This window comes from Colletotrichum navitas, assembly GCF_030913465.1.
Source record: "Colletotrichum navitas strain CBS 125086 chromosome Unknown LY79scaffold_145, whole genome shotgun sequence".
NCBI classification, from domain to species: domain Eukaryota; kingdom Fungi; phylum Ascomycota; class Sordariomycetes; order Glomerellales; family Glomerellaceae; genus Colletotrichum; species Colletotrichum navitas.
In genome coordinates, this window is record NW_026850691.1 from 34,968 (window position 1) to 57,707 (window position 22,740).

The 22,740-nt window shown below is 58.5% G+C and overlaps 9 protein-coding genes across 9 annotated transcripts; 5 read left to right on the forward strand and 4 right to left on the reverse strand.

Moving 5' to 3' along the window:
* Positions 1-4,536: 4,536 nt before the first annotated feature.
* Positions 4,537-7,135, forward strand: LY79DRAFT_674796 (uncharacterized protein; the record flags this gene model as incomplete). Its single annotated transcript, XM_060564360.1, has 5 exons — positions 4,537-5,010; positions 5,092-5,232; positions 5,326-5,662; positions 5,753-5,979; positions 6,032-7,135. 5 exons carry the CDS (start codon positions 4,537-4,539, stop codon positions 7,133-7,135), a joined length of 2,283 nt encoding a protein of 760 aa, XP_060407516.1.
* Positions 7,136-8,301: 1,166 nt separating this feature from the next.
* On the forward strand, positions 8,302-8,764 carry LY79DRAFT_674797 (uncharacterized protein; the record flags this gene model as incomplete). The annotated part of the gene is made up of 2 exons (XM_060564361.1): positions 8,302-8,314; positions 8,373-8,764. 2 exons carry the CDS (start codon positions 8,302-8,304, stop codon positions 8,762-8,764), a joined length of 405 nt encoding a protein of 134 aa, XP_060407517.1.
* Positions 8,765-9,300: 536 nt separating this feature from the next.
* On the reverse strand, positions 9,301-10,500 carry LY79DRAFT_528996 (uncharacterized protein; the record flags this gene model as incomplete). Its single annotated transcript, XM_060556077.1, has 2 exons — positions 9,301-9,696; positions 9,817-10,500. The coding sequence occupies 2 exons, from the start codon at positions 10,498-10,500 to the stop codon at positions 9,301-9,303; spliced, it is 1,080 nt and encodes a 359-aa protein (XP_060407518.1).
* Positions 10,501-11,261: 761 nt separating this feature from the next.
* Positions 11,262-12,231, forward strand: LY79DRAFT_97164 (uncharacterized protein). Its single transcript, XM_060565262.1, has one exon. It carries the CDS (start codon positions 11,374-11,376, stop codon positions 11,908-11,910), a length of 537 nt encoding a protein of 178 aa, XP_060407519.1. The 5' UTR covers positions 11,262-11,373; the 3' UTR covers positions 11,911-12,231.
* A 562-nt stretch (positions 12,232-12,793) lies between these two features.
* Positions 12,794-13,420, reverse strand: LY79DRAFT_674799 (cytochrome b5-like Heme/Steroid binding domain-containing protein; the record flags this gene model as incomplete). Its single annotated transcript, XM_060564362.1, has 2 exons — positions 12,794-13,256; positions 13,362-13,420. 2 exons carry the CDS (start codon positions 13,418-13,420, stop codon positions 12,794-12,796), a joined length of 522 nt encoding a protein of 173 aa, XP_060407520.1.
* Positions 13,421-14,638: 1,218 nt separating this feature from the next.
* On the forward strand, positions 14,639-15,160 carry LY79DRAFT_674800 (uncharacterized protein; the record flags this gene model as incomplete). The annotated part of the gene is made up of 1 exon (XM_060564363.1): positions 14,639-15,160. One exon carries the CDS (start codon positions 14,639-14,641, stop codon positions 15,158-15,160), a length of 522 nt encoding a protein of 173 aa, XP_060407521.1.
* Positions 15,161-15,592: 432 nt separating this feature from the next.
* Positions 15,593-16,365, reverse strand: LY79DRAFT_584860 (scytalone dehydratase; the record flags this gene model as incomplete). The annotated part of the gene is made up of 3 exons (XM_060560441.1): positions 15,593-16,027; positions 16,157-16,254; positions 16,332-16,365. 3 exons carry the CDS (start codon positions 16,363-16,365, stop codon positions 15,593-15,595), a joined length of 567 nt encoding a protein of 188 aa, XP_060407522.1.
* A 1,524-nt stretch (positions 16,366-17,889) lies between these two features.
* Positions 17,890-18,864, reverse strand: LY79DRAFT_529014 (family 62 glycosyl hydrolase; the record flags this gene model as incomplete). Its single annotated transcript, XM_060556080.1, has 1 exon — positions 17,890-18,864. The coding sequence occupies one exon, from the start codon at positions 18,862-18,864 to the stop codon at positions 17,890-17,892; it is 975 nt and encodes a 324-aa protein (XP_060407523.1).
* Positions 18,865-20,840: 1,976 nt separating this feature from the next.
* Positions 20,841-22,525, forward strand: LY79DRAFT_529002 (cellulosome enzyme; the record flags this gene model as incomplete). The annotated part of the gene is made up of 3 exons (XM_060556079.1): positions 20,841-21,250; positions 21,416-21,562; positions 21,673-22,525. The coding sequence occupies 3 exons, from the start codon at positions 20,841-20,843 to the stop codon at positions 22,523-22,525; spliced, it is 1,410 nt and encodes a 469-aa protein (XP_060407524.1).
* Positions 22,526-22,740: the final 215 nt, after the last annotated feature.

Here is a 22,740-nt window from a genome sequence, read left to right on the forward strand (position 1 = left end):
TGTCTTTGGCCGAAATCCCTGATCTAGAACAGACCTTTCACTGCAAATTATCCGGCAAGCAGACCAAGGTATTGTTGTCCCAATCGGTCTTTGTGCTAGACGGCGTGTTCCATGGCATGCTGGCTAAGTCGATTCCCTCCTTTGGCACTATCCACGCTCCACTGGCAAAGGATTTTGTAGTTGGAAGCAAAAGGAAAACGATCCGTGGTGAATTAGACGATCCGGGTCAAAGGCAACACAGTCAAAGACTGTCTACCATAACAATATGTTGTGTTCACAGCGACGAATCGCAGTCAAAAGGCCAGGAACACGGTTGCGCAGGTTCCTTGGGTGCATCCAGCTCCGTTGCAAACAATCCACGACAACTAGCGCCAAGGCCTGCCCAATGTTTCTACGTTATAAGAGCAGCCAGCACACGACGAAAACCAGAGGGTCGAAGCCAGGTGTGCCTTCGACTGTATATCGATGCCCCTACTATTGTATAATTTATACTCTCGTATCGCCTAAACAGGTGCGTCTAGGTTGTATGATTGGTTGCAAATGTGGCTAACAACAGCTTTACGTGCCTCATACACCGAGGCTCAGGAGATGGAACGATAGGATTTTCCGAGTGAGGAGCTCAATTCCACCCACCCCCTTGGCAACCGGGTTTGGAGAAAGATCAGAAAAGCCGCTTGGTTTTCAACTTTATCCAAGGATCACATGCAAAGTCTTGCATCGACCCCTTCCCTGAAAACTTGGCGCAGTCGTGTTGCCATCAGTACGCTCATTTTCACAACTTAGGCCCCGAGACAATGGAATACAACACGAGAGAGGAAATCGCTTAGCTGAGTGTACTGGAGTACGTCATCCTAGGCCCGAGATGCCTTCCGTGCCCATTAAATTGTAAATGCTTACTGGAGCTCGCATTCCGGATGCCGAAGAAATTGGTGACGCCATCCAGTTCCAGGATGCATGTTTTTAACCATCCGCCAGCACTGACGTCGAAGTTGGAAGTGGGGGGGGCGATGCGGCCCTGCGGCCACCTTTTCGCCTGATATGTAATAGTATCGTGTAACATGTAATGGGTAATGGACTTGGGAGGGTATTTGAGGTTCATAAAGGGCTCTCAGACCGTCATGAGATCGTGCTGTATCTGGATGGCTCTCGACATCAGATGGCCAAGACGGACGAGCGCTCTCTTTCGATAGGTTCATCCGCCCAACTTGCCGGGACTGTGGTCGACTCGTCAAGATAGAGTCAGGTGTCCCAGATACTAAGCGACGAGAAAAACTCGGATAAAGGATGAGAAAGCCGTCTGTTAGACCTGCGATCCGCGCTACGAGAATCGCCAATTGCCGATGGCGAGGCTTTGAGGACTCGCAAGACTTGGCCGCCTGTGAGAGTCGGTGACTCGGGCGAGGGTCTGGGTGCCGCCGATCGACCCAGGCCTCTACCTACCAACTCTAGATCTGCTTCAAGAGAGTCACCACTGCACCTGGGACGCCATGTATCACCATGATACCGTGCTGCCACTGACAGCCTACGAGAAGTGGGGTGTGAACGATTGGTAGCAAGCGCACAAACATGAGATTACAGTGACAGAGCAAAGCGTGTGTTAGTTAGCCTAACCCGGCTGGATGGATGGCCCCCCACGGGTCAGGGGGGTTGCGGCACGGAAAAGATGTCAGTGTTGTGCCTGGACGTACTGCGATGAAGATACGCACGCCACATGGCTGGAGCCGTGGCCTCGATTAGATCTGCAGAGGGTCGTGTTCCAATCGTGGTCTATTGGTACTGGTACAGGGGAGACTCGGGCATGATACTTTCACTGTGTTTCTTTATGACTGTGTATGGTCAACCTTGTGTATGTACCCGGGCAACCTTACGGGGGCCGATTTGTTTTAGTACCTTGGTACAAGGGGAGACGCCCTTACACATGGGACCGCAACCCGTCAGGTCGGCTGCGAGGACCGCGACGGACATCGGCAAGGATGTTGGAACAGAAACGGCCTTCTCAGAAGGGATACGGTATGTGGCGTGGACAAACAAGCTACCTGCACGGAAACTCTTGAGAGATGCGATGCCCTCCGCGCACGTCAGGGTAGCCTGCCTACCGGTACTTGCTCCACTAGCACGCGTAGGATCCATCGACATGGTACGGAAATAGAAGCATGCGGATGCTCAACAACTAATAAGCAGCCGTCGTCGGCCAGCCAGGCGAATCTGACGGGGCTTCTCCGATTCGCCATGCCGGACGCCGCCGTTCTTTGGTTAGCGACACGCGTGCGCGCGCGCGCATGTGTCCTATGCCATTGCTCTCTCTCCATCGATTGAGGTTGTTTCGTGTGGCAGCAGGCCTTGGATTACCGCATCCTCTCATCAAATACGAAGTCCGCACAGGCCACAGGCTGCTGGAAAGGGGTAAGGCTGGCAGAAACAGGGATCTAGATGTAGCAAATGCAGGGAGTCATATACGTCAGCAGCAAGTTAGGTGGCAAGGGTTAGGGTTACATAGGTGTGTGTGTGTGTGTAGGTAGGTTGACTGCCTTCTATAAATAGGACTAGCATATGGCTCGTGCGGACTTCGTATTTGATGAGAGGATAGGGTATATTGACTGTCTTTATGTGTTTCATACTCCTCACGCAGTCTGGGATCCCGGTGACAAGCTGGGGAGCCCCGTCGGGAGCGCCATCGGGGTTGGCGTTTCTGTACTACTACTACTACACTGTATTATGTTTTCGTTTGATGTTCCTATTCCGCCACGTCAGCACCGGCAGTCGTCGTTGCGGGGCAAGGGGACCCAAGGTGACTGACTGACTGACTGTCTTGGCTCGTGTATGTCTACCGAGACACACCTAGACATTGTTTCGTCTCATATCATGCGAGTGTCTCGGAATGTTCCTTTTCTCCCAAGCCCGCTCCCACCATTTCATTACTGTCGCATTTCTTCATGCCCCGAACCTCACCCAGCCCTGCAGCCAACGTTACGTGCCGTGACGGCTACAACATGGTGTCGGAGGACGAGCCGTGGGCGCGGGCTGTCGAGAGATTGGTCAATTCAGCCCCCCCCCCTGGCGCTGAATGATAAGACAATGAGACGGTCCAATAGGGAGACGCGGGTCGCGCCCTGGCGTAAGCTGACAGTGAGGCCTGACTTTCCTGGATGCAGGCTCTGTCCTTTCAAATGCGCCATTCCGTGACAGCCTCTGCGACTCACCACGAAAGCTAGATTTTTGGACCAAAGATGTGTCCTCTTTCAAACTCCCGTGCGTGTGCTAGGTATTGTTTCTTTGTAAAGGACGGAGCAAGGAGGAAAGCCTCGCAGCGCCCAAGGTAAGCAGACAAGGAGGGGAAGCTTTGCGGCAAGGCGCGCGACTTCGCCCGTCAAAAACTCTCATCCCCCCTTTGACCCAAGAGTTTGGTGGGAAGACGGGTGCGGTCTTCTGCGCCTTGGCCGTTTACATGCAGTTTTTCCTTGGCTTGCGGGCGTTATCATCGGACCAGCCGGTCGCCCCAAGTAATCGGCCAAAGCTGCAGCAGACAAGCACATGTAGGACGCCATCCCATGGTTCTCTCACTGGATGGACGGCCACCTTTGCATACCATGACTAGTGGTATACAGGGTACGGATATGGAATACGAAGTACGGATACCCATACGCCAAGGCAACGGTGCATCTTGATCGAGCAGGCTTGTAAGGGTCATCTCGTCGGCCCACTCGTTCTCGTTGACGCGCGAGAGTTGACGGGGACCATGCAAAACATTGGTGGGTGGACTGTAGGCTGCGAGCGACGAGCAACGCAATCAATCAATCAATCAATCTGTCGCCAAAAGGGGGGATCGGCAAGCAGGGCCTACAAACACCACACACAGTATCAGGAGCAAAGTTTAAGCCCCCAGCCAAAAGTACAAGTACCCAAGTAAGAAGGTCATACATGGTTTAAGACAATTCTAGATTCGACATCTGTGAATCTAGTTTGATCTAGGTGTTGGGATCGGAATACCCAATCCCTTGGGGACAAAGGAGGGAGCCGGTCACATATGCATGCATAGTATATAGTCGAGAGGGATTCCCACCACTTCCTCCCGGCGATCCCCCTGGAATCTTCTCCGGTCTTTGTTTGGCTTGAAGGTCCACTCAGTCAGCAAAGCTTACCATTCCGTTACGTGCTAACGACTTTCCGAGACTGGGATACGACGGATACCTTCTCTCACCACGCCGATCATCGCCCCGCCGCGGCTCGTATCTGCCAAGCCGAGAGGGCCAGCCGTCTGGTCTCTCTTTTCCCGAGACTGACGTCAACTAAAAAAACAAGGGCGAAAGAAAGAAGAAAAACAAACGTGCAGTCTCGTCGCGCGGGCAGGGTCGTGGTTCTTTCGCCCTTGACAGCCAAGACCACGAACGGACAAAGAAAAGGAACCGAGAGAGCGCAGACGAACGAATAAACCGGCAGCCGCGAGTCGCCCACGTTTCCGCTTCTTCCTTTTTCCTTTTCTTCTTCTTCTTTTTTTTTCCCCCCTTCTCTCTGGCCCGTCCAACCCCACCACCGGCCATGTCGCTAACCCGGTCCCTTGTCCGCCGCGCCCAGGCGGCGGCGGGCTCCGGCGTCGTCGGCGTCGTCCCGTGTCTCGCGGCGCTCGGACTGGTGCTGCTCCAGGCCGGCGCCGCCGTCAATCTCTGGAACGCCCGCGAGCGAGGACAGTTCAACTTCTCGCCGTCGTCGAGCCTGGCCATATCCGAGATGCTCCGCTTCGCCGGCGCCGCGTTCCTGCTGAAGCGCGAGATCCGCAAGCGCGCCGGCGCCGGCGCCGAGTACTCGTGGCTCGGCAGCAGCACCTCGGCCGAGGCGGATGGCGACGCCGAGTACGGCCCGTCGTCCGGCAGGTTCGTCGCCGCCAACGAGAAGCACTCGCTGGGCGCGCGAATCAGCGGCGTCAAGGCGCTCTGGCGCTACGTGTGGGGAGAGCCAGACGTCAGGTTCGCCTTCATGAGGGTGGCTCTGCTGCAGATGCTCAGCAACAACCTGGTATGGATCCTTGGAGGAGAGAGGGGGGGGGGGGGGGAGCATTCGGAAGAATGGTGCTCGGCGACTGACTCTTGACGTTAGATGTTTGTCAACTTGCTCGCGGCCGATCCCGGCACCGTCCATCTGACCAAGAGCGGAATCGCCGTCGGCGCGGCCCTCGTCACGGCACCGGCCTTCGGCTTGAGGGGCCCCAAGACATGGTGGATGGCGTTTCTCATCCAGGTATAGCTCGCTCGCGCGCGCGCACGCACGCAACGCAAACAGGGGGGCTCGCGGCCGCTTTCGGGGGACTCCCTCGGCTGACCAGGTTTCCAGACGTCCGGCCTCGTGCTGTCCCAGTACCTCCCGCAGCATCCCACGAGGGCGTCGACGTACCCGCTCAGGCTGTACACGAGCCTTGTGGCCCAGGCGAGCTTCAGCGCTCTGTCCGACATCTACGGCGAGAGGCTGCTGAAGGGCATCGACCTCGGCGCGAACGGCGCGAGCGTCGTGCTGGGCGCGATGGGGGCGGTCCTCAACCTCTTCGTGCACGTTCTTGTCCGCCATCACAACGTCTACGAGCCCGGATTCTTGTACGGCTACGACGGCAAAGCCCTCTCGGTGGTGCTTCTGGGCACCACCGTGTCTATGGTGAGCACCGTTGCGTACAAGAGTAAGCTTTTCTTTCTTCTTTTTCCTCTTTCCCCCCTCCCCCCCCCTTTCCAATCCGCGATGCCAGGTGCCGGTAGCTAATTTGTAGTAGGAGTCGGTGCGTCGACCCGATGGCTCACTAACGATGTGACGGCCGTGGTCCTCCTCTTGACGTTTGCATTTTCCTATTCGACGCGATATAGCAACTTCGTCATCCCCGGCACGGCCCTCATTTTCATCGCCACCCTGGCATACATGAAGTTCGCACCCGCCAAGGACCACTTCGCACCTCCAGTGGAGTACAGGACGCCCGGCTCCCCGCCGTCCGGGTCTCTCAAGGTAGGTCCCTCTCAGACGCTTCGCGAGTGTGAAACGACTAACCCGGCGGCAGAAGCTGAAGCTCGGCCTGTTGGCCGTTGCCGGCGTCACCGGCGCGGGGATCGTACCCTTCGCAACGGTGGCCGAGCCCCCGCACACTCCCGAATACAGGCTCTACATGCGAGACGACACCGAGGGTCATTGCCTCATGCCCCCGGCGGAGATCATCCCGCCGTTCACGGAGAGCAAGGAGCCGTACAAGATCACGAACGGGGCGGGCAACCTCTCGGCGTCGCCGTTCAGCAACACGCTCGCCATGATCCGGTGGAACTCGAAGCGCACGGAGCGGGTGCCGCTGCTGATGAAGTACGAGCCCTTCTTCCACACGGTGCACGTGTCGATGCCGGAGGTGATGGAGGACAAGCCGGCGGACTACCACAACCTCACGCACTCGCAGTACCCGCACCACGAGACGGTGTACATGCAGGTGGCGCGGACGATGAAGCTCGTGCTCGACTCGCAGCCCGAGATCGAGGGCCTCTTGTACTTCCACTTCGACTCGTGGATCGACCCGATGGCGTGGGTGGACGCGAACCGCGAGTCCATCTGGTTCCCGACGACGCACAACACGCGGCAGACGAGCGGGGCGGCGTACGGGCCGCGGTACATGTGCATGACGGACACGGAGGCCTACCCGGACTGGTGGCGGTGGTCGCTGAAGCTCGACGAGATGGCGGTGGCGGCCAACGGCGAGGTGGCCCGGATGAACCGCGGCTACGCGGTCGAGGAGAGGGAGTTCTGCGTGGGGTGGTCCGACATCTTCTACGTGCCGCGGCGGTTCTTCGCCGACTTCGTCTTCCTGTCGCACGTGTTCGGGTGCGCGGACCTGTTCCACGAGGTGGCGATCCCGTCGATGCTCAACATCATCGACCGCAGCCGGCGCAGCGGCGCCGCGAGGTACCAGCCGGTGATCGAGCGCATCGGCGACTGCTGGGGCGGGTGCTGCGACGACTCGGCCACGGCGCACGACGTCAAGTGGACGCGGTGCGGGCACCGGCTCAACTACCTCGACCAGGAGGTCGTCGACGCGCACTACGGCCGCCTGGACGAGGAGGCCGCCTGGCTCGGCCGGACGGCCGCGGGGGGCAAAAGCCGGAAACGAGGGGCGTTGGTCTGATTTTTTTTATCCCCCCGGGTTCTGTTTTCCGGGCTTTGTTTCTCGGGGGTTTCTTTTCTTTTCTTAACGGACAAACAAGCATTAGAAGGGAGCGTGTATCTGTTTCTTCAACGTGTATTCATTGCGGTTATACCTCTGGAACACCTACGCGACACTGTTTGGCAGGCAACGTGTCCAAGATAGTGGCTAATTGAGCGTTATTAATGACCTCCATCCTACATCTGCTCCCGTCTCCCTTGCCCCTGTAGTTCTTCTCTACATCAGATGTCTCGGAAGTTCGATACGGGGGTTCTGTCAGCAGATCGCCAGACCCAAGATTGTGTGTAACACTGATTCTTTCTCTCTCTCCCCCCCCTCCTTACACATGTCCATATTGACCATCAGCAAACAAATCCGAGGATCCCTGTTTGCCAAACGGATGGTTAGGCTCGTGACGTCGTAGGGGAGCTATCTGTCAACCACGGGCACTCTCCCCTGGCCGCCAACTTCCCGACACGCAAGCAACAACTGCGCAAACACGGGGGGGGGGGGGGCGTCGAGTAGGTATGTTTGATGTTTGGGACATAAATCGGCATCGAGGTTGCATAGAACGACAATCATGATGGATCCATCCAAGGGGCAGTTCGCTATGTTTGCCGTTTGTCGAGTAAGGGGGCGGTACAAGTGACACGGCCCTCATCCGCTGTAACAAAGCCTTTCGAAGCACCAAATCATCATCATCATCATCATCATCATCATCATCATCACACCCGAGATGAAAGATGGAGGGAAACAAACCATGACAAACAGAGAATGATATCAAATCTTGTGCGTGATGTCATTGCCAATGGAAGAAGGTAGGAAATCCCCTGTGCTCTTTCCCTGGGCCACAGTTCAGCTTCAGAGTGATGGAGGCAAGAGCAGCTAGCCCTAGACGATGGTGGAAGGAAGGAGCCGGCGCTTGCCCTCTTGTTTGCGGCAAGTCCTCTTCTCTTCTTCAAGAACTGCTCGATACCCAAACCCTCAACAGCTTACAGATAAAGGCCAGCATGTTTCTCTAGCCCTCATTTTCTTTCCATGATTATCTTCCCATACTTCACTCGCGCGGACTTGCTCGCCTCTCCAGCAAACAATCCTCTTCCGTCACTTTATCTTTCCAAAGGAAGAGACACGCCACAGTCTTCGAGATGAAGACCAGCTGTGAGCCCACTCCCCAGAGTTTTTTGACTGCAACTCATCTCACAAAATCATATCACAGTCCTCCTCCTCGCCGGCGTCGCCGCCTTCGTCACCGCTGGCGCCGTCGTGGACCCCGACAACACGGCAAACGATGCCCCCGAGGCCGCCGGGGCCCAGCAAGGGCACCACCACCGCCACGACAACGAAGACGACAACGCCGCCGCCTCGGCCGGGGAGACCGTCACCCTCCGCCGCCGCGACTGCGACATCGCATGCCCCGTCGCTCGCCGCTATTGCTACTACGCCCCCTACAACTACAAGTGCGACGGCATCGGCCGGTTCACCTGGAGCAAGCGCGACACCAACTGCGAGGGGACCTCGGGCTGCTGGTGCTTCTGCGACTGGCGCCCGAGGTCGGGAGGAAGCGTCAAGATCGTGCGGGGTTCGGGGGTTTCCGAGGACCTGGACTAGAGCGTTCACCAACACTTTGCATATGGAACGGAGAAGCTTGCCACATCGAGACAGATAGTTCTGGGAGAAATCACTGGCGCACAAGAATACGTATATGTATATAGTCACGTCATGGATGTAGAATATTTACAAGGTCGGAACCCTCTCTCGTCCCGTCAGCATAAACTCTCGAACTCCTTTGACGTGAGCTTGGCTCCAGAGCAAGTTCAAGCTCATGTGGTAAAGGTCGATGAACATGAGCTCGCATCCATTGCGTCGCCAGAAGCAACGTCGGTTCGGAAAGTTGAGGTTCAACTATGTTATTCCTAGACGCCGAAGCGTAATGCCCATGTATTCAAAAACGTGACTTTTATCCTTTATCCCGGTGTCTATGGATCCCGGCCCGGATCCGGAGAATGCGCCAACCCCCAACGTCCGTGCAAAAAATGCCGCCCAAGGTATCAAAAGTATTTTACACACACCCTGCCCCTCCCTTACGTCATGTCACGTCCCATTATCATCCTCTATCCCTCAAACCCCCTTTTCACGCACGATACTCATTGTCTTTGCGAGGGGTATATGTATCTCTCCGGACGCGGCTGCACCTCGGCCGCCGGCATCTCCACGGCGTCCGGCGGGTGAGACTGGGACGCCTGGGGGGGCGAGGCGGCGGGTATCGAGGCGGCGGGTATCGAGGCGAGCTCGAACACCCCGCCCTGCTGGGGTCCCTGCTGCTGCTGCTGCTGCTGCTGCGGATGCGGTTGATACGGCGGAGGCACGTAGGCGGCCTGCGGGTGGTGGCCCCAAGCGTGCTGCTGCTGAGGCTGTGCGTACGGCGGCTGCGGCGAGTTCGTCGCCCACGTCTGCGCGCCGCCGCCGGGGACGGGACTGGTGCTCTGCGCGATCTCGGACACCGGCCTCCACCCGGGCTGCTTGTACTCGCCCTTGTACTCCTGGGCGCCGACGTACGAGGCGGCGGCAACCCCCCCGCCGCCGCCGCCGACGAAACTCGCGGGCGGGCTGTATTCGGCAAACGGGCCGTGGGGCGGGTTCTGGCTGCCGACGGCGCCGACGCCGCCGCCGAGCATGGGCCGGTGGGACTCGTCGTGGGCGTCGCGGCTCCTCTTGAGGCGCCAGACGAAGGCGGCGAGGCCGAGGAGGGCGGCCACACCGACGCCGGCGCCGACGCCGACGCCGATCTTGGCGGCGGTGCTGAGCCCGGACGACTCGGGGTCGGGCGCGCTCGTCGACGAGGACGTCGGGGCGCTCGTGACGGTGACGGTGGCGCCGCCGGTGGTGGTGGTCTTGAAGGCGGTGTGCCTGGCGGCAGAGGAGGAGGCGGGCGGCGTCGTCGTCGCGGACGGGGTGACGGGCAGGGAGGAGGCGGTGGCGCCGCGGGCACCGAGGGCGAGGAACTGGTCCTCGGTCAGGGCGATGGGGGTCTTGGAGTCGGAGCAGGCGGTGCTCATGGACTGGTAGACGGTGCGGAGGGTGGGGTCGGCGTCGCGGCCGATGCAGAGGGCGGCGGAGGTGACGAAGCCGCCGCGGGCGTCGCTGCAGAGGCACTTGTTCATGGAGGCGACGGTGTCGCCGTCGCAGAGGCTGGCGTCGGACGCGGCGTACAGGCAGGGCTGGGCGGCGGCCGGGTAGAGGTCGAAGTTGTTCTGGTACTTTGCCAAGGCTGCGGGGGCCGTGGCGGCGAGGAGGAAGGCGAAGAGAGGGAGGAACCCGGGGGTCTTCCTCCGTGCGGGCGCCATGATGTGTAAGGGAGCTTTTTTTCTTCTTTTCTTTTCTTCTTTTATTTTGCTTCTTTTTTCTTTTCTCCCGTCCGGTGTCGCTTGTCCCGGCCTGGTTGTTGTTGTTGTTGGTCGTAGAGGGTGTGGTAGGAAAGACGTCAAGGTGCGTGAAGTCCTCGTCGGGCGCTGGTGTTGGTGGACGTCATGCAAATGGGTGAGATGGAATTCCAGGCCCAATCGTTTTCGTCTAGGCCAATCAACCAGTTGGACGTCTCGTCGTTATCGATGTCGTCTTTGATCTGTACTGGCCGATCCCGGTGTGTATCCGAAGACTCGGGGTCTGGGAACGGGGATATCGGTCGATTGGCGGTCGAGATTGATGATTGTAGTTGTTATTGTTGTTGTTGAGAGTAGGTGGAAATCAAAACACCAAGACAGCAGGCAGGGCAAGAGGACGGGACGGGCGAAAGGTGCAGCCGGACGCTCTTAAGGACCAAAGCGCGACAATGATGACAGAGGGAGGAGGTGGTTGGCCGGGCCTAAAGAGAGCAAAGGAATGGACGGCGTCACTAGCGGCCAACGGACGGATTGAGGCTGAGGCCGGAGTGTGGGCAGAAGGGTTCGGTGGTGACGATGCAGCGGTGCTTTGCAGGCAGACAGACAGATCATCCTTCAATGAGCTTGTTCCTTTCTCGACCTCGCTCGGCTTCTTCCCCCTCCCCCTTCCCTCTCCTCTCCTTTCTCCCAAGGCTGAGGGCTGAAAGCATCTTGTGTCGCGGCTACGGGGGTGTGTAAGCCAGGAGTAACACACGGCATGTGGTGTTATTTTGCCGAGGGCGTGAGACGGTAAGACACGTTTGGTGCAAGGTGACTGGCGGAGGGAGCGAGGAACGAATGGTAATCTTTGCCCAGGGGCTGTGCTTCCGAGCTGTCATTGTAGGAAGAGCTCCCTCTCTCCATCTCTCTCTCTCTCTCTCTCTCCGTCTCTCTCTCTCTCTCTCTCTCTCCGTCTCCCTTTTTCGAGTGGCACAGGCAGACAAATTCGACGCACAATCGGGACAAGAGCCGAGGCGACGCTGTGGGATCTGCATCCATCGCCGAATTCGACGAGCCGGGGGGGGAGGAGTGACTAAATTTAAATTTAGCGGTTCCCAAGCCCAAACTCGTCTGGGAAAATCTCATCAGCCACATTGTTCTCGCCAGCCATTCGATTCCTTTTGCAGAACTCGAACGGCCTGCCTATACGTGCAGTGCATGTGTGTGTGTGTGTGTGTGTGTGTGTGTGTGTGCGTGTGCAGAGGGATGAGAGGAACAAAGCCCCCCGAGACTGGACTTTTCGAGGGAGTGGTGAGAAACAATGACACGACAACACCCCATCGAGGCAGTCTGCGCTGTAAGATTGAAAGCACGGGAGCGGATCTTGTGTTGTGATGGGCGGGAAGTGAGAGAGAGGTACAGCAAGAGCGAGAACCAACTCGCGCGTCCGGATCGTGACGGAAATGTCTCACAATGCCCGCCCGCCCCCCCCCGTTCCCGTTCCAAGGGAATCAGCAATCACCACCATCCGCCATCATCGACATGAGCAAAGTTCTGCTGCACAACTCCATAAGATGAAGGATCCCTCTACAGGATGGCCGGCTTCAAGGCAGCAACAAACGGCTAGAAATAACCGTCAAGCCACCCGGATCCAGCGTTGCCGGACATCGCGCTGCCTGCTATGGCGGCCACCCCCTCCCTCTGCCCCAGCCACGGCCGTCAGCCCGTTCGTCTCTCGCTCCCACGCCTCACCCGCGGAGGCGGTATATGTAGTCTGACCACCTAATTCCGCGTAGACTCTGAAAGCACCCCTTGCATCATGCCCGTATTGTGTGTCGAGGGCGCAATCCCATACATACCCCAAGCTAGTCACACATCAACTGGGTGCGGCGAAGCTGGATTCGATTCGCACATTTGAACGCAGAACCAGAACCCGGTCTTGCATTGTTTGCTTGCTTGCTTGCTTGCTCTCGGCGTCACACCAGACGTCGCGTTTCAAGAGCGCCGTATCGTATCCCTTTGCTGCCCTACAATGAATGAATCCTCGGGTTCTCGAGAGACGGTCAAAAGAAGCGAAAATAGACACGGGGGGTTGGTTGGGCGCTGGAAGGCGTCAGGGTTTACAATCACCGCACAAGGGTCGCGGCAGTGGCCGGCGATGCGACAGCTGCTTTTTGCCTGTAACAGACAGGCAGACGGACTTCTATTTTCCCGACCCTGAAGAAACCTCTCTTTTCTACATGTCTCCTCCCGGAACGTTCTGTTCTCTAGCCCACCGTCACTTGTCCTCCTCGCCGGCGGCGACGAGCCTGCCAACGATGAGGTACTTGCTTTCGAACGTCTCCTCCCAGCCGCGCAGGGACTCCTCCTCGTCCGGGCCGAGGCCTTCGACGGGGTCGAGCGGGCCGTCGAGGTCGGCCGTCAGCATGTCCTCGTCGAAGCTGCCGTAGGCGAGGCCGCGGGTGGCGTCGCGGCCGGCGAAGTTGGAGTAGGGGCCGCCGGGGCCGTAGAAGTTGCGGCCGGCGGTGACGTCGAAGACGCGGCCGCGCACGGCGACGTAGACGCGGCCGCCGTCCTCGCCCGTGAAGGGCAGCAGGGCGCGCGGCGTGAAGACGCGGAAGACGGTCGCGGGGGGCTCCCTCGGCAGCGCCGGGGGCGGCGTCGGGCGCAGGAAGACGTAGATGGTGTAGCCGAGGATGAGGAGGACGATGATGTTGAGGGGGGTGAAGAAGGCGTCGTTGCTGGGAGGGAGGGGAAGGGAAGACGTTAGCGGTTTCGGCCATTTGGAAGAGGCCGATGGAAATGCTCGAGGGTAGAGAGAGAGGCTGCTGGGGGGGTTGTCTTACCTGTATCCGACCTGAGGCTTCACAGCTTCCTCCTGCAGTCGCTTGTCCACGTAGTCCATTGCGAAGGGTTGCTTCGGATGCCGGCTGCTTTGTTTGTTTTCGTGAGCGAGTGGTGTTGGGAGGTCGACAGTGTGTGTGGCCCGCGAGGCCGTCGAGGGAAGACGTGAAAAAGGTGTTTCGGTTTCCTAAAGTAAAGGAAAGTTAAGCGTGGACGATGTCGGCCGCCGGAGCTCTCCAAGTGCCCCGTCGAAGCTATGGACTTGGCTCTCCGTGCGTGTCCGTCTCTCTCTCTCTCTGTCTCTGCCCCGCCAGAAGTGCGACCCGGGCTTTCGGGCTCTTACATCTTCCGCTGTGGGGCACGTGACGGCCAGATAATATGTAAGATGCAACAGCAAGACGAACGAATCAACATGGCATCGCCACAAGTGAATTGTTTATTTAATAATCTTGTAGCTGGAATTGCTAATATGTACTTTTCCCTTTCTTTATCTTTTTCTTTTATCAGAGATTATTCCACTGTAAGGAACCAATTACAGTAGGGCCGTCCCAGTCAGTCACTGGCCATACATTGAGCAGATGGTGCCTGATAGAACAGTCACTCAATTGATTATCCGCAAAAGTCAAGAATTAATTAATCTTGCGATAAAATCCAGATACGTGAAGCTAACAAGCTGAGAACTGTTTCGCCGTCTTTGAACCACTATCAGTTCCAAAACTGGTCATAAGTGTCTGAACTGTCTTGAGTTGAACCAACCGCCTGACCTCTCAGTAGTAGATAAATCTGGCCGTCTACAGAAAGAGTTGCATGCCATCAAACGACGGAGTGATCAAGAATAGCTTAATCGTGTACATGTGCTTTCATGCTGCTTTGCATCGTGTATATGTGCTTTGGCAGCAGCAAAACGAAGTCCAATCGTTCCCCACAAAGCCTTCGAGGCCTCGGATGGGAATGATGATGGGACAAACGGGACAATCATCACAAAGACAACATCGATGCTTTGTGGGATGAGCGGCGCAGTGAAAGCATACTCGGCGCACAATGTTCAGAACAACGTCTTGGAATCGAATAGCTGACACCCAGAGACCCGGAACGCATCATGTAGTATAATAACATTGGATGACCTAGCCGATATTACTCCCCTCATCATCACAACCATCATCAACATTGTTAAACGCACACGCAGCAACTATCACAGCGTCTCATAGGTTAGCCCCCTCCCAGCGTCCTGCAGGTTAGCCCCCGTCCCAGACGTACAGAACCTTGAGAGTCTACCGATATGTCCGCCCCTCGGAACAACAGCAGTAACCCCGGCCAAAACGCCAGCCCAGCTCAGCCCAGCTCCCCAAGCACCGCCCTCCCCTCGGACCCCGCTGATATCCCGTCCCAGATCCCGTCGGCGCCGCGCCGCTTGGTCGCCGCCGCCGCCGCCGCCGCCTCACCTCCCCCGGCTCCCGCCCCGCACCGCTTCCACGACGCCGACTCCCTCCCGACGCCCTCGCCGTGGCCCACGAGCCCCACCCGCGCCAACGTCGGCGTGCAAGACGACGGCCGGCGCTGCCCCCACCAGGACGTGTACCCCTGCTTCTGCCGCGGCGACACGGAGCTCCAGGGCTGCGTCTGCAGGCGCTGCCGAAACGAGCCGTGCCCCGTGGACATCATGGTTTTTAGCGGCGCGGCCGAGGTGGTCGAGCGCGCGCTTGAGGCCGAGATCGCCCGCGGGCGCAACTGCTGGCTGTTCGAGGAGGAGCTCCGGCTGGCTCTGGATGCCGCGCGCCGCCGCGAGAGGAGCTCCCGATGAGGGGGATGCAAGGGTGTCTTGGTTATAGTTTAAGATATGAGGATGGTGATTATGCATGACGATGTGGATTCTGAAGAGTTTTGACTGAGAGGGTGAGCTGCGACCCAGCAGCAATGCCACATTCACGGTAAGCCTTTTTCTTTTCCTTTCACTCTCCCCCTTGGGAAACATGCAAACGATGGTAGGTAGGTGGTGGCAGTTCTCATTTATTCATGCACATGCGCAGACAGACTCGTGTCTGCTCTCATGATGCCAAGTATTTACCCAATAAAACGACGTTTCCCACTTCGCCTTTCCCATGACCGGAGGGGGGGGGGGTGGGTATTCCCTTGTTTTCCCTCATTTCCATACGCTTGTGTGTGTGTGTGTGAGTGTGAGTGTGAGTGCGTACTTTGTGCGTTTGTGTGTGTACGTCAGTATGCCACCAACCGCTCAGTGAGCAATGGCGGTCTTGAGCTCCTTCTCGACGACGTTGGCATCGGTCTTGGCGTCGTCGGCGCCGAAGGAGTCGCGGCCGTCGGCGAAGACGGCGTCGAAGTCGTACTCGGACCAGCGGATCTCGGGGGCGAGGCCGGCGAACTTCCAGACGCCGTCGACCTTGCGGTACCAGTGCTTGTTGTAGCTGTGGGCGTGGCCCTTGACGGCGACCTGCTTGCGCGAGGCGTCGGTGTACTTCTGGTGGGGGACGCGGAGCTGGTGGTGGCCGATGACCTCGGTGTCGGACACGCGCTCGTAGCGGGTGCCGCCGATGAAGTGCTGCGTCTTGAGGAGGGGGTTGCCGAGGACGGCCTTGTCCGAGATCATGGCGATGAACTCCTCGGCCGGCATGGCCTCCCAGATCTTGTCGAGGAAGGAGCGGTAGTCGACCTGGCGTGGGAGGTTCAGTTCAAAAGGGCTTTACAAATGTGGAATGTGAAATGTGACATGTGAAGTGTGTTTGCATCATGAAAGGCAGGGAGCCGGGGGGAGGGAGAGCGAGATGAGGGGTTCACGTACGCGGAGCTCAGGGGCGATGCATTTCCGGAGACGGTCCCAGTCCTTGGAGTCGTAGCTGTCAGCCCACTCGAAGATGGCGGTCTCGAGGCCGAGGAAGTCTGCAGAACCCGAGCCACGGTCAGTCAGCCAATCCCGTTCCACAGAGGGCTCTCATGGGGATCGCGGGGTTACCCACCCTCGAAGGAGATGTTTCCGGCGGGGCTAGCCATGATGTCTGATTTAGTATTGGGGGGAAGAAGTGTGTTGGAACGGGAGACGATGTTTGATATCAAAGCGGGATGCCAGTTGTCTACGAAAGAAGGACTCAGATTTCGGGGTGGGAGGGGGCCCTTGTAGGGGGTTTATAATTCGGCTGACAGGACGCAAGAGAGAGGGTCCGTCAGCCCGATGTCCTGCAAAGGGAAACAAGAGATGAGTTTTCCCCGTATCTGCATTGCACGCATACATGTCTGGCTCCTGGTCAACCGGACTGCCGCCATGCGCCCGGGCCCCAGGGGGACGGAGGCCCGGTTGGTCGTGTTAGCGGGCTCGTTCGTCCACACTTTCTTTCGGACTCAGGTGGGGAGATGCCGGTGGACCGATCTTCGTCCGGTTCATCCCTCTCTGGTCCCCCCCCCCCCCGACGGCGCGAGAACTGCTAGCCGCCATGGATCAGCCACGGAGGAGAGGCCACCCAATGAAGGGACGGATGCACCTCCAGGCCAAAAAAAGCTCTCGTGGCGCGGATGGGACGCACCGAGGCGGGCTGCATCGTCATGCCGCCCTAGCGCGCTGCAGAACGCGCACGGTACGGCGTCGTTTCGAGGCGCCGGTGAGTCTGCTCGCCCTTTGCTTTCTGCCTTTTGTGAGGCCGAGAGTCGCGAAGCCGAGATAGTTTACCCCGCAGAACACCATAAGGATTTAGGGACAGGGGTTTTCGATCTTGTCGCTGTCAGACGTTCTTGCTAGCGCGTCAACTCATGAGAAAGCACCCGGGTCAGATAAGCTTAGCCTTAGCTGGGCTGACCGAGCCACTCCGAACGCATTGTGCGCTTCACTGTTCACCATTGTTATATCAAGAGGATGCAGAAGTCGGCAGGCGTCAAACTATGAGAAGCTGTGAGACCCTCGACCGGGCTGGTTCGACTCTCTCCAAGATTGAACAAACCGTGATATAGCTCTCTGAATGGGTACAGGGGGAGGGGCCGTGTGGCTCTCAGCCTCTAGCGATAGTCGCATCAACAAGTGACGCCACACGAACGGTGGAGCAAGCAGAGGACGAAGTATCGGTCGGTACCAAGAAAGCAACGTGCATGGTCGTCCCATCAACCACATTATCGGAACCAACCAGGAGACGGGGCCTTGATCAATCTACTTCCGACGGCTGACCGCTGCTGGTGCTAGCGCGGGGAACGACTGCCGCGCTAGGCGTTTTGGTTTGCGTCACTTTCGTCCCCCCTTTTCTCCAACTCAAACTTCATTCACGGCGAGGTTCACGTTCACGAACACGTCATGCGAGGAACGGACCGTCTGGCAGACAGTCAACAGAATTGGGTAGAGGTATGTAAGGGGAGGACCGGCTGGTGCGGCCCTCCGGAGTCAAATTGTTATGTCCAGGTGATGAAATATGTACACGAGCAATCAAGAAGAAGAAAAGTATGTGCCACTGTTGAGAATGTGCAAAAAGCTGGACGACGGCCTCTCCAGAATCAGCGTCCGCCCCGGCAAGCCGTCGACCTCGGGTCTCATCGACCCTACTTGGAGAGGGTGAGGAGACCGGGGCGGTAGGGCAGCACGTCGTAGCTGCCGCCGGAGCTGGGGTTGCGACCCTGGTACAACAGCTGCAGGTTGCAGGGGTCGACGGTCATGGTCTGGTCGGGGTCGGAGCGGACGAGGTCGCCGTGGCTGATGTCGTTGGTCCAGGTGGCGCCGCTGTTCTTCTTGCCGGCGAAGGGGTTGGCCTCGGTGGCGGCGTTGGGGGTCCAGGCGCCGCCGAGGCTGGTGGCGGTGAAGGAGCGGAAGAAGCGGCCGCCGGAGCCCTGGGCCTCGACGATCATGAGGTACTTCTGCTGGCCCTTGAGGGTGTAGACCTGGACGGCCTCGAACAGGTTGGCGGTGGTGTCGCTCATGACGACCTGGGACGAGGCGCCGAAGCTGCCGGGGAAGCTGCCGATGGCCATCTCGGAGCGGTAGATCTTGCCGTTGTCGCCGGCGAAGAAGAGGTACATCTTGGAGCCGTCGCCGATGACGGTCTGGTCGATGGGGCCGGTGCCGGAGCCCGAGATGGAGCCGCTGAAGAGGGGCTGGGCGGCGCCCCAGCCGTTGACGTTGGTCGGGTCGGTCGACGTGCGGTACGAGAAGGCGGTGGGCCCCCACTGGTACGCGAGCACCCAGACGTTCTTGGGCCGGAAGAAGAAGAGCGTGGGCGCCACGGCGTTGAAGGGCGTCTTGGTCTGGCCGGCGGCGCCGAGCTGCGAGAAGTCGGAGACGGCGCCGAAGGCCATGGAGCCGTACGTCGTGCCCGAGTCGTGCGTCGTCGCGTACACGAGGTGCTTGCCGTTGTACGGCACCGACGTGAAGTCCTTGAGCGCCACCCAGCCGTTCTTGGGCTGCGCCAGGGGCTGCGACGACGTCCACTTGTACGTGGTCGGGAGCTGGCACTGCGCCGCGACGTCGCCGACGGAGGCGAGCAGCAGGACCGCCGACGAGAGGATGTCTGTGGTCTTCATGATGTCGGATGGCCTCTGGTGTGTGTGTATCAGGTATATACAGAACGAATGTGTCCAAGTTGGCGATGGAGGGTGGAGAGGGAGGGAGAGAGAGAGAGAGAGAGGCCTTGAAGGTGAGGAGCAAGAAAAGGCTTGTTCAAGTTGGCGGCACATCAGACCTATATAAATAACCCATGACATATATGTCTTTCATGACGAGGAAGAAGCAATAAACAGATTTCCACCAGGCGCTGCACACATGGGGGCTAACCTCCTGCGTAGCCGGTAGCCAGGCCCCCCGTCCCGTTCAAAGTGCGAACGGAATACGAGAGTTTCGCGTAAAGCACCAAGAACAACCAAGCGTACCACCTAGCAGGCTTCTGCGGGGTGGAGAAGACAGTCTGGATCGCATTCGTGGGAATTGACATGGATGGAACGAATCGATATAATCTCTGGTAACGGCCGATTTTCTGGGTCTGAACCCACAATCTCCCCCACTCCTTCGACTATCCGAGAGAATTTGCCTAAATATTTGCCGAAGGAACAATTAACCCCGGCCGTCCGTCCGGATTCCGGTACGCCATCCTCGCAACTTCGGCGCAGGGAAGCGGGGGGGAGGGGGGGGGGAGGCTTTCCGTCATCATCTTCTTGGAACGGCGGCGAGTTTTGGCTCTGCCACTGGTCATGCCGGGGAGACCACGCCGGGTTCCGTACGACGAACGCGTCAGGCGCGCCAATCGTCTTGTCTTGCTGGGCCGACAGAAGCAAGCGAGATGTCAGCTGCTCTATCCTCGACAACCGACGGTGATCCTCGATGATTTTTTCCCCAAATCATGCGGCTCGAACGGCACTTGAGGTGAGATGTGACAGAACAAGAGACGGTCCCATGTTCCGGTAACACTCACTGCCGGCACTGAGAGAGCCGAACGTCATGCACGAACGGCCATCGAAGCCCAAGGCGCGTCTGTCTACCGAGCACTTCGACAAAGAAGAAGGGCAAGAAGGAAAGCCACGAGGAAGCAAGCGTCAAGTCTGGGACGAAAGAGGAGGGGCTGACCCAAAGACAAGCTTATTTCTGCGACTGTATGGCCCGGGGAGTAAACCTTCACGATGCAGTCACCAACTAAGTTAATTACTAAGATCTGCTGAACCCTATTAAGAGACAGGATGTGCGTCTTGTCAATGGGACGAACCGCACAGGCGCCGATGTTTCCGAGCTTCCAAGAGGTGGGCGGAAAGCTTAGCACCCCACGGTGCGTGGTATACCTTCCATGTATTACACTCCCCCTTAATAACCCTAATAACGTGTCAATCCTTCGCTGTCACCCCTCCCTCTCCCCCTCCCCCCCTTCCCCCATCACAGAGCTCATCACAGAGGAGATGTCGAAGGAGGGAAGGGATTGAGAGAAAGAGAAAGGTCTCACCGTAATTCGAGTCCTCGAAAAAAAGAAAGTGGAGGGGGTGGGCGGGAAAGGGAAAGGAGATCGTTGTGCTTTGCCCTCTGCTTCGTACGCCGTGGTAGCAAACAAAGGCGACTCGCCCCTGATCAATCTACTGGAAATCACCACGGCCTGCTTGCTTGGTTCCAGACCCCTTCCCGCTGTACCTCTTTCGCACCTCTAATGGTCCACCAATGAACTCCCAGCCGTTCCTAAAGGGGACAACCCGAGGCCGCCGTACTCGGGTGAGCTTCCCAGGGCGAGATCGACATATATCTTGCACGCCAAGAACTAAGGCCGCAGGAACTCAGCTCGGATTTACAGGAGCACAGCAGCTAAGATCCCTACTGCGTTCGTTATTATTCTCTTGCTATTGCCGACCACTGGAGCCTTTTGGGGAGATACGCGTTTCCCGGACCCTGGTTTCTCTCGCTCTCTCTCGCTCTCTCTCGCTCTCTCTCTCCCCCTCCCTTTCTCTCCCTCTCTCTATTTTCGAGCCAATCACACACGGCCCCAACCCTGCACGGGAAAATGGTCGGCCTTGCTGCCCTTGCCGCCATGGGATGCCTGGCCACTCTGTCCCACGGTCAGGTGACTGTGGATGCCGGCACTACGCTGCAGGCCATCGACGGCTTCGGCTTCTCCCAGGCTTTTGGGCGCGCCAAGGAGTTCCAGAACGCCCCCAAGGCCCTGCAGAAGCAAGCCCTCGACCTGCTCTTCAGCACCACCTCCGGCGCCGGCTTCAGCATCATCCGGAACCGCATCGGCTCCGGCGGCAGGGGAGACAGCATCCTCCCCGCCAGCCCCGGCTCACCCACCGGACAGCCCGCCTACGTCTGGGACGGCGATGACGGCGGCCAGGTGTGGTTCACAAAGCAGGCCGTGTCCTACGGCGTCAACCAGATCTACGCCGACGCCTGGAGCGCCCCCGGCTTCATGAAGACGAGCGGCAACGAGGCCACAGCTGGGTAAGCACGCATCCGCGCCGCATACAACGCACAGAGAGACAGAGAGCAGAGTTGCTACGCCGTTTGATCTACGTGATAGTTTCCATGTTTAATCTTCATCATGTTTTTCAAAGTTTAAGAAAAACATAAAAAGGGGGGGCTAACAGCATCTAACCTCTTGTCAAGATACCTCTGCGGCACCACCGGCCACACCTGCGCCTCGGGCGACTGGCGCCAGGCCTACGCAGACTTCCTCGCGCAGTACATCAAGTACTACGCCCAAACTGGGCTCAACGTGACCCACGTCGGCTTCCTCAACGAGCCGGACTACTCGTACGTCAATCCCATTGCACCCACGCACGCTGTGCATGTTCTCCTGTCCATGCTTCCCGCCGTGCCGAAAGCTAACCCGCACACCCCGGGGGTTGGGGGGAGACACACAGACCGAGCTACTCCCAGATGCAGATCAGCTTCAACGCCCAGGAGGCCATCTCCTTCATCCCGACCCTGCACCAGACACTGCAGTCTGCCGGCCTCGCCACCAAGATCACCTGCTGCGACGCCGTCGGCTGGGGCTCGACGGTCAAGTATACCAACGCTCTCGTCCCGGCAGGCATGGAGCAGTACCTCGGCCTGATCACCTCGCACACCTACTCGGGCGACGCCGACAGCGCCCTCGACACCAAGCTGTCCTCCTGGGTGACCGAGTCCGGCATCACAAAGGCGTTCGACACGACCTGGTACAGCAACGGCGGGCCGACCGAGGGCATGACCTGGGCCAACAAGATCGCCGTCGGCATCGTCAACGCCCGGCTGTCGGCCTACCTCTACTGGGAGGGCTTCGAACTCAACCAGCTGCAGTCCGACAGCCACCTCGTCGACACCCGTGACGGCGCCACCGCCACGCCCTCGGCCAACTTCTGGGCCTTCGCCATGTGGTCCCGCCACATCCGCCCCGGCGCCGTGCGCCTCGCCACCTCTGGCACCGTCTCTGGCGTCCTCACCGCCGCCGTCCGCAACACCGACGGCTCTGTCGTCCTCGTCCTCACCAACAACGGCGCCGCCGCCCAGTCGGCCTCGGTCTCCTTCGATGGGGGGTTCGTCCCCGGCGCCGCCGCCGCCTACGTCACCGACAACACGCGCACCTTCGCAGCCACGCAGGCCGCCGTCTCCGGGTCGGCCGTCTCCGTGTCCGTCCCGGCCAAGGGCGTCGTCACCGTCAAGCTCGGCGGTGTGTCGACACGTACGAATTCCACCGGCGACGCGCTTGTACGATCCACCGGCCCTGGACACTGAGTGTTCCAGACGTATATAACTTCGCTTCTTACACATGTTTTTGTACACACCACCAACCCTGTGCACTGAGTGTTCCAGACGTATATTAGCCCCTTCACTTCTTACATATGTTTTTCTTCCGTCTCTTCTGAACCTATTTTTATGCTAGTATAGCTAGACGCTTGTCGAGGTCATCCGCAGAATACATCGCGTTATGAGGTTCAGTTTCAGACTAC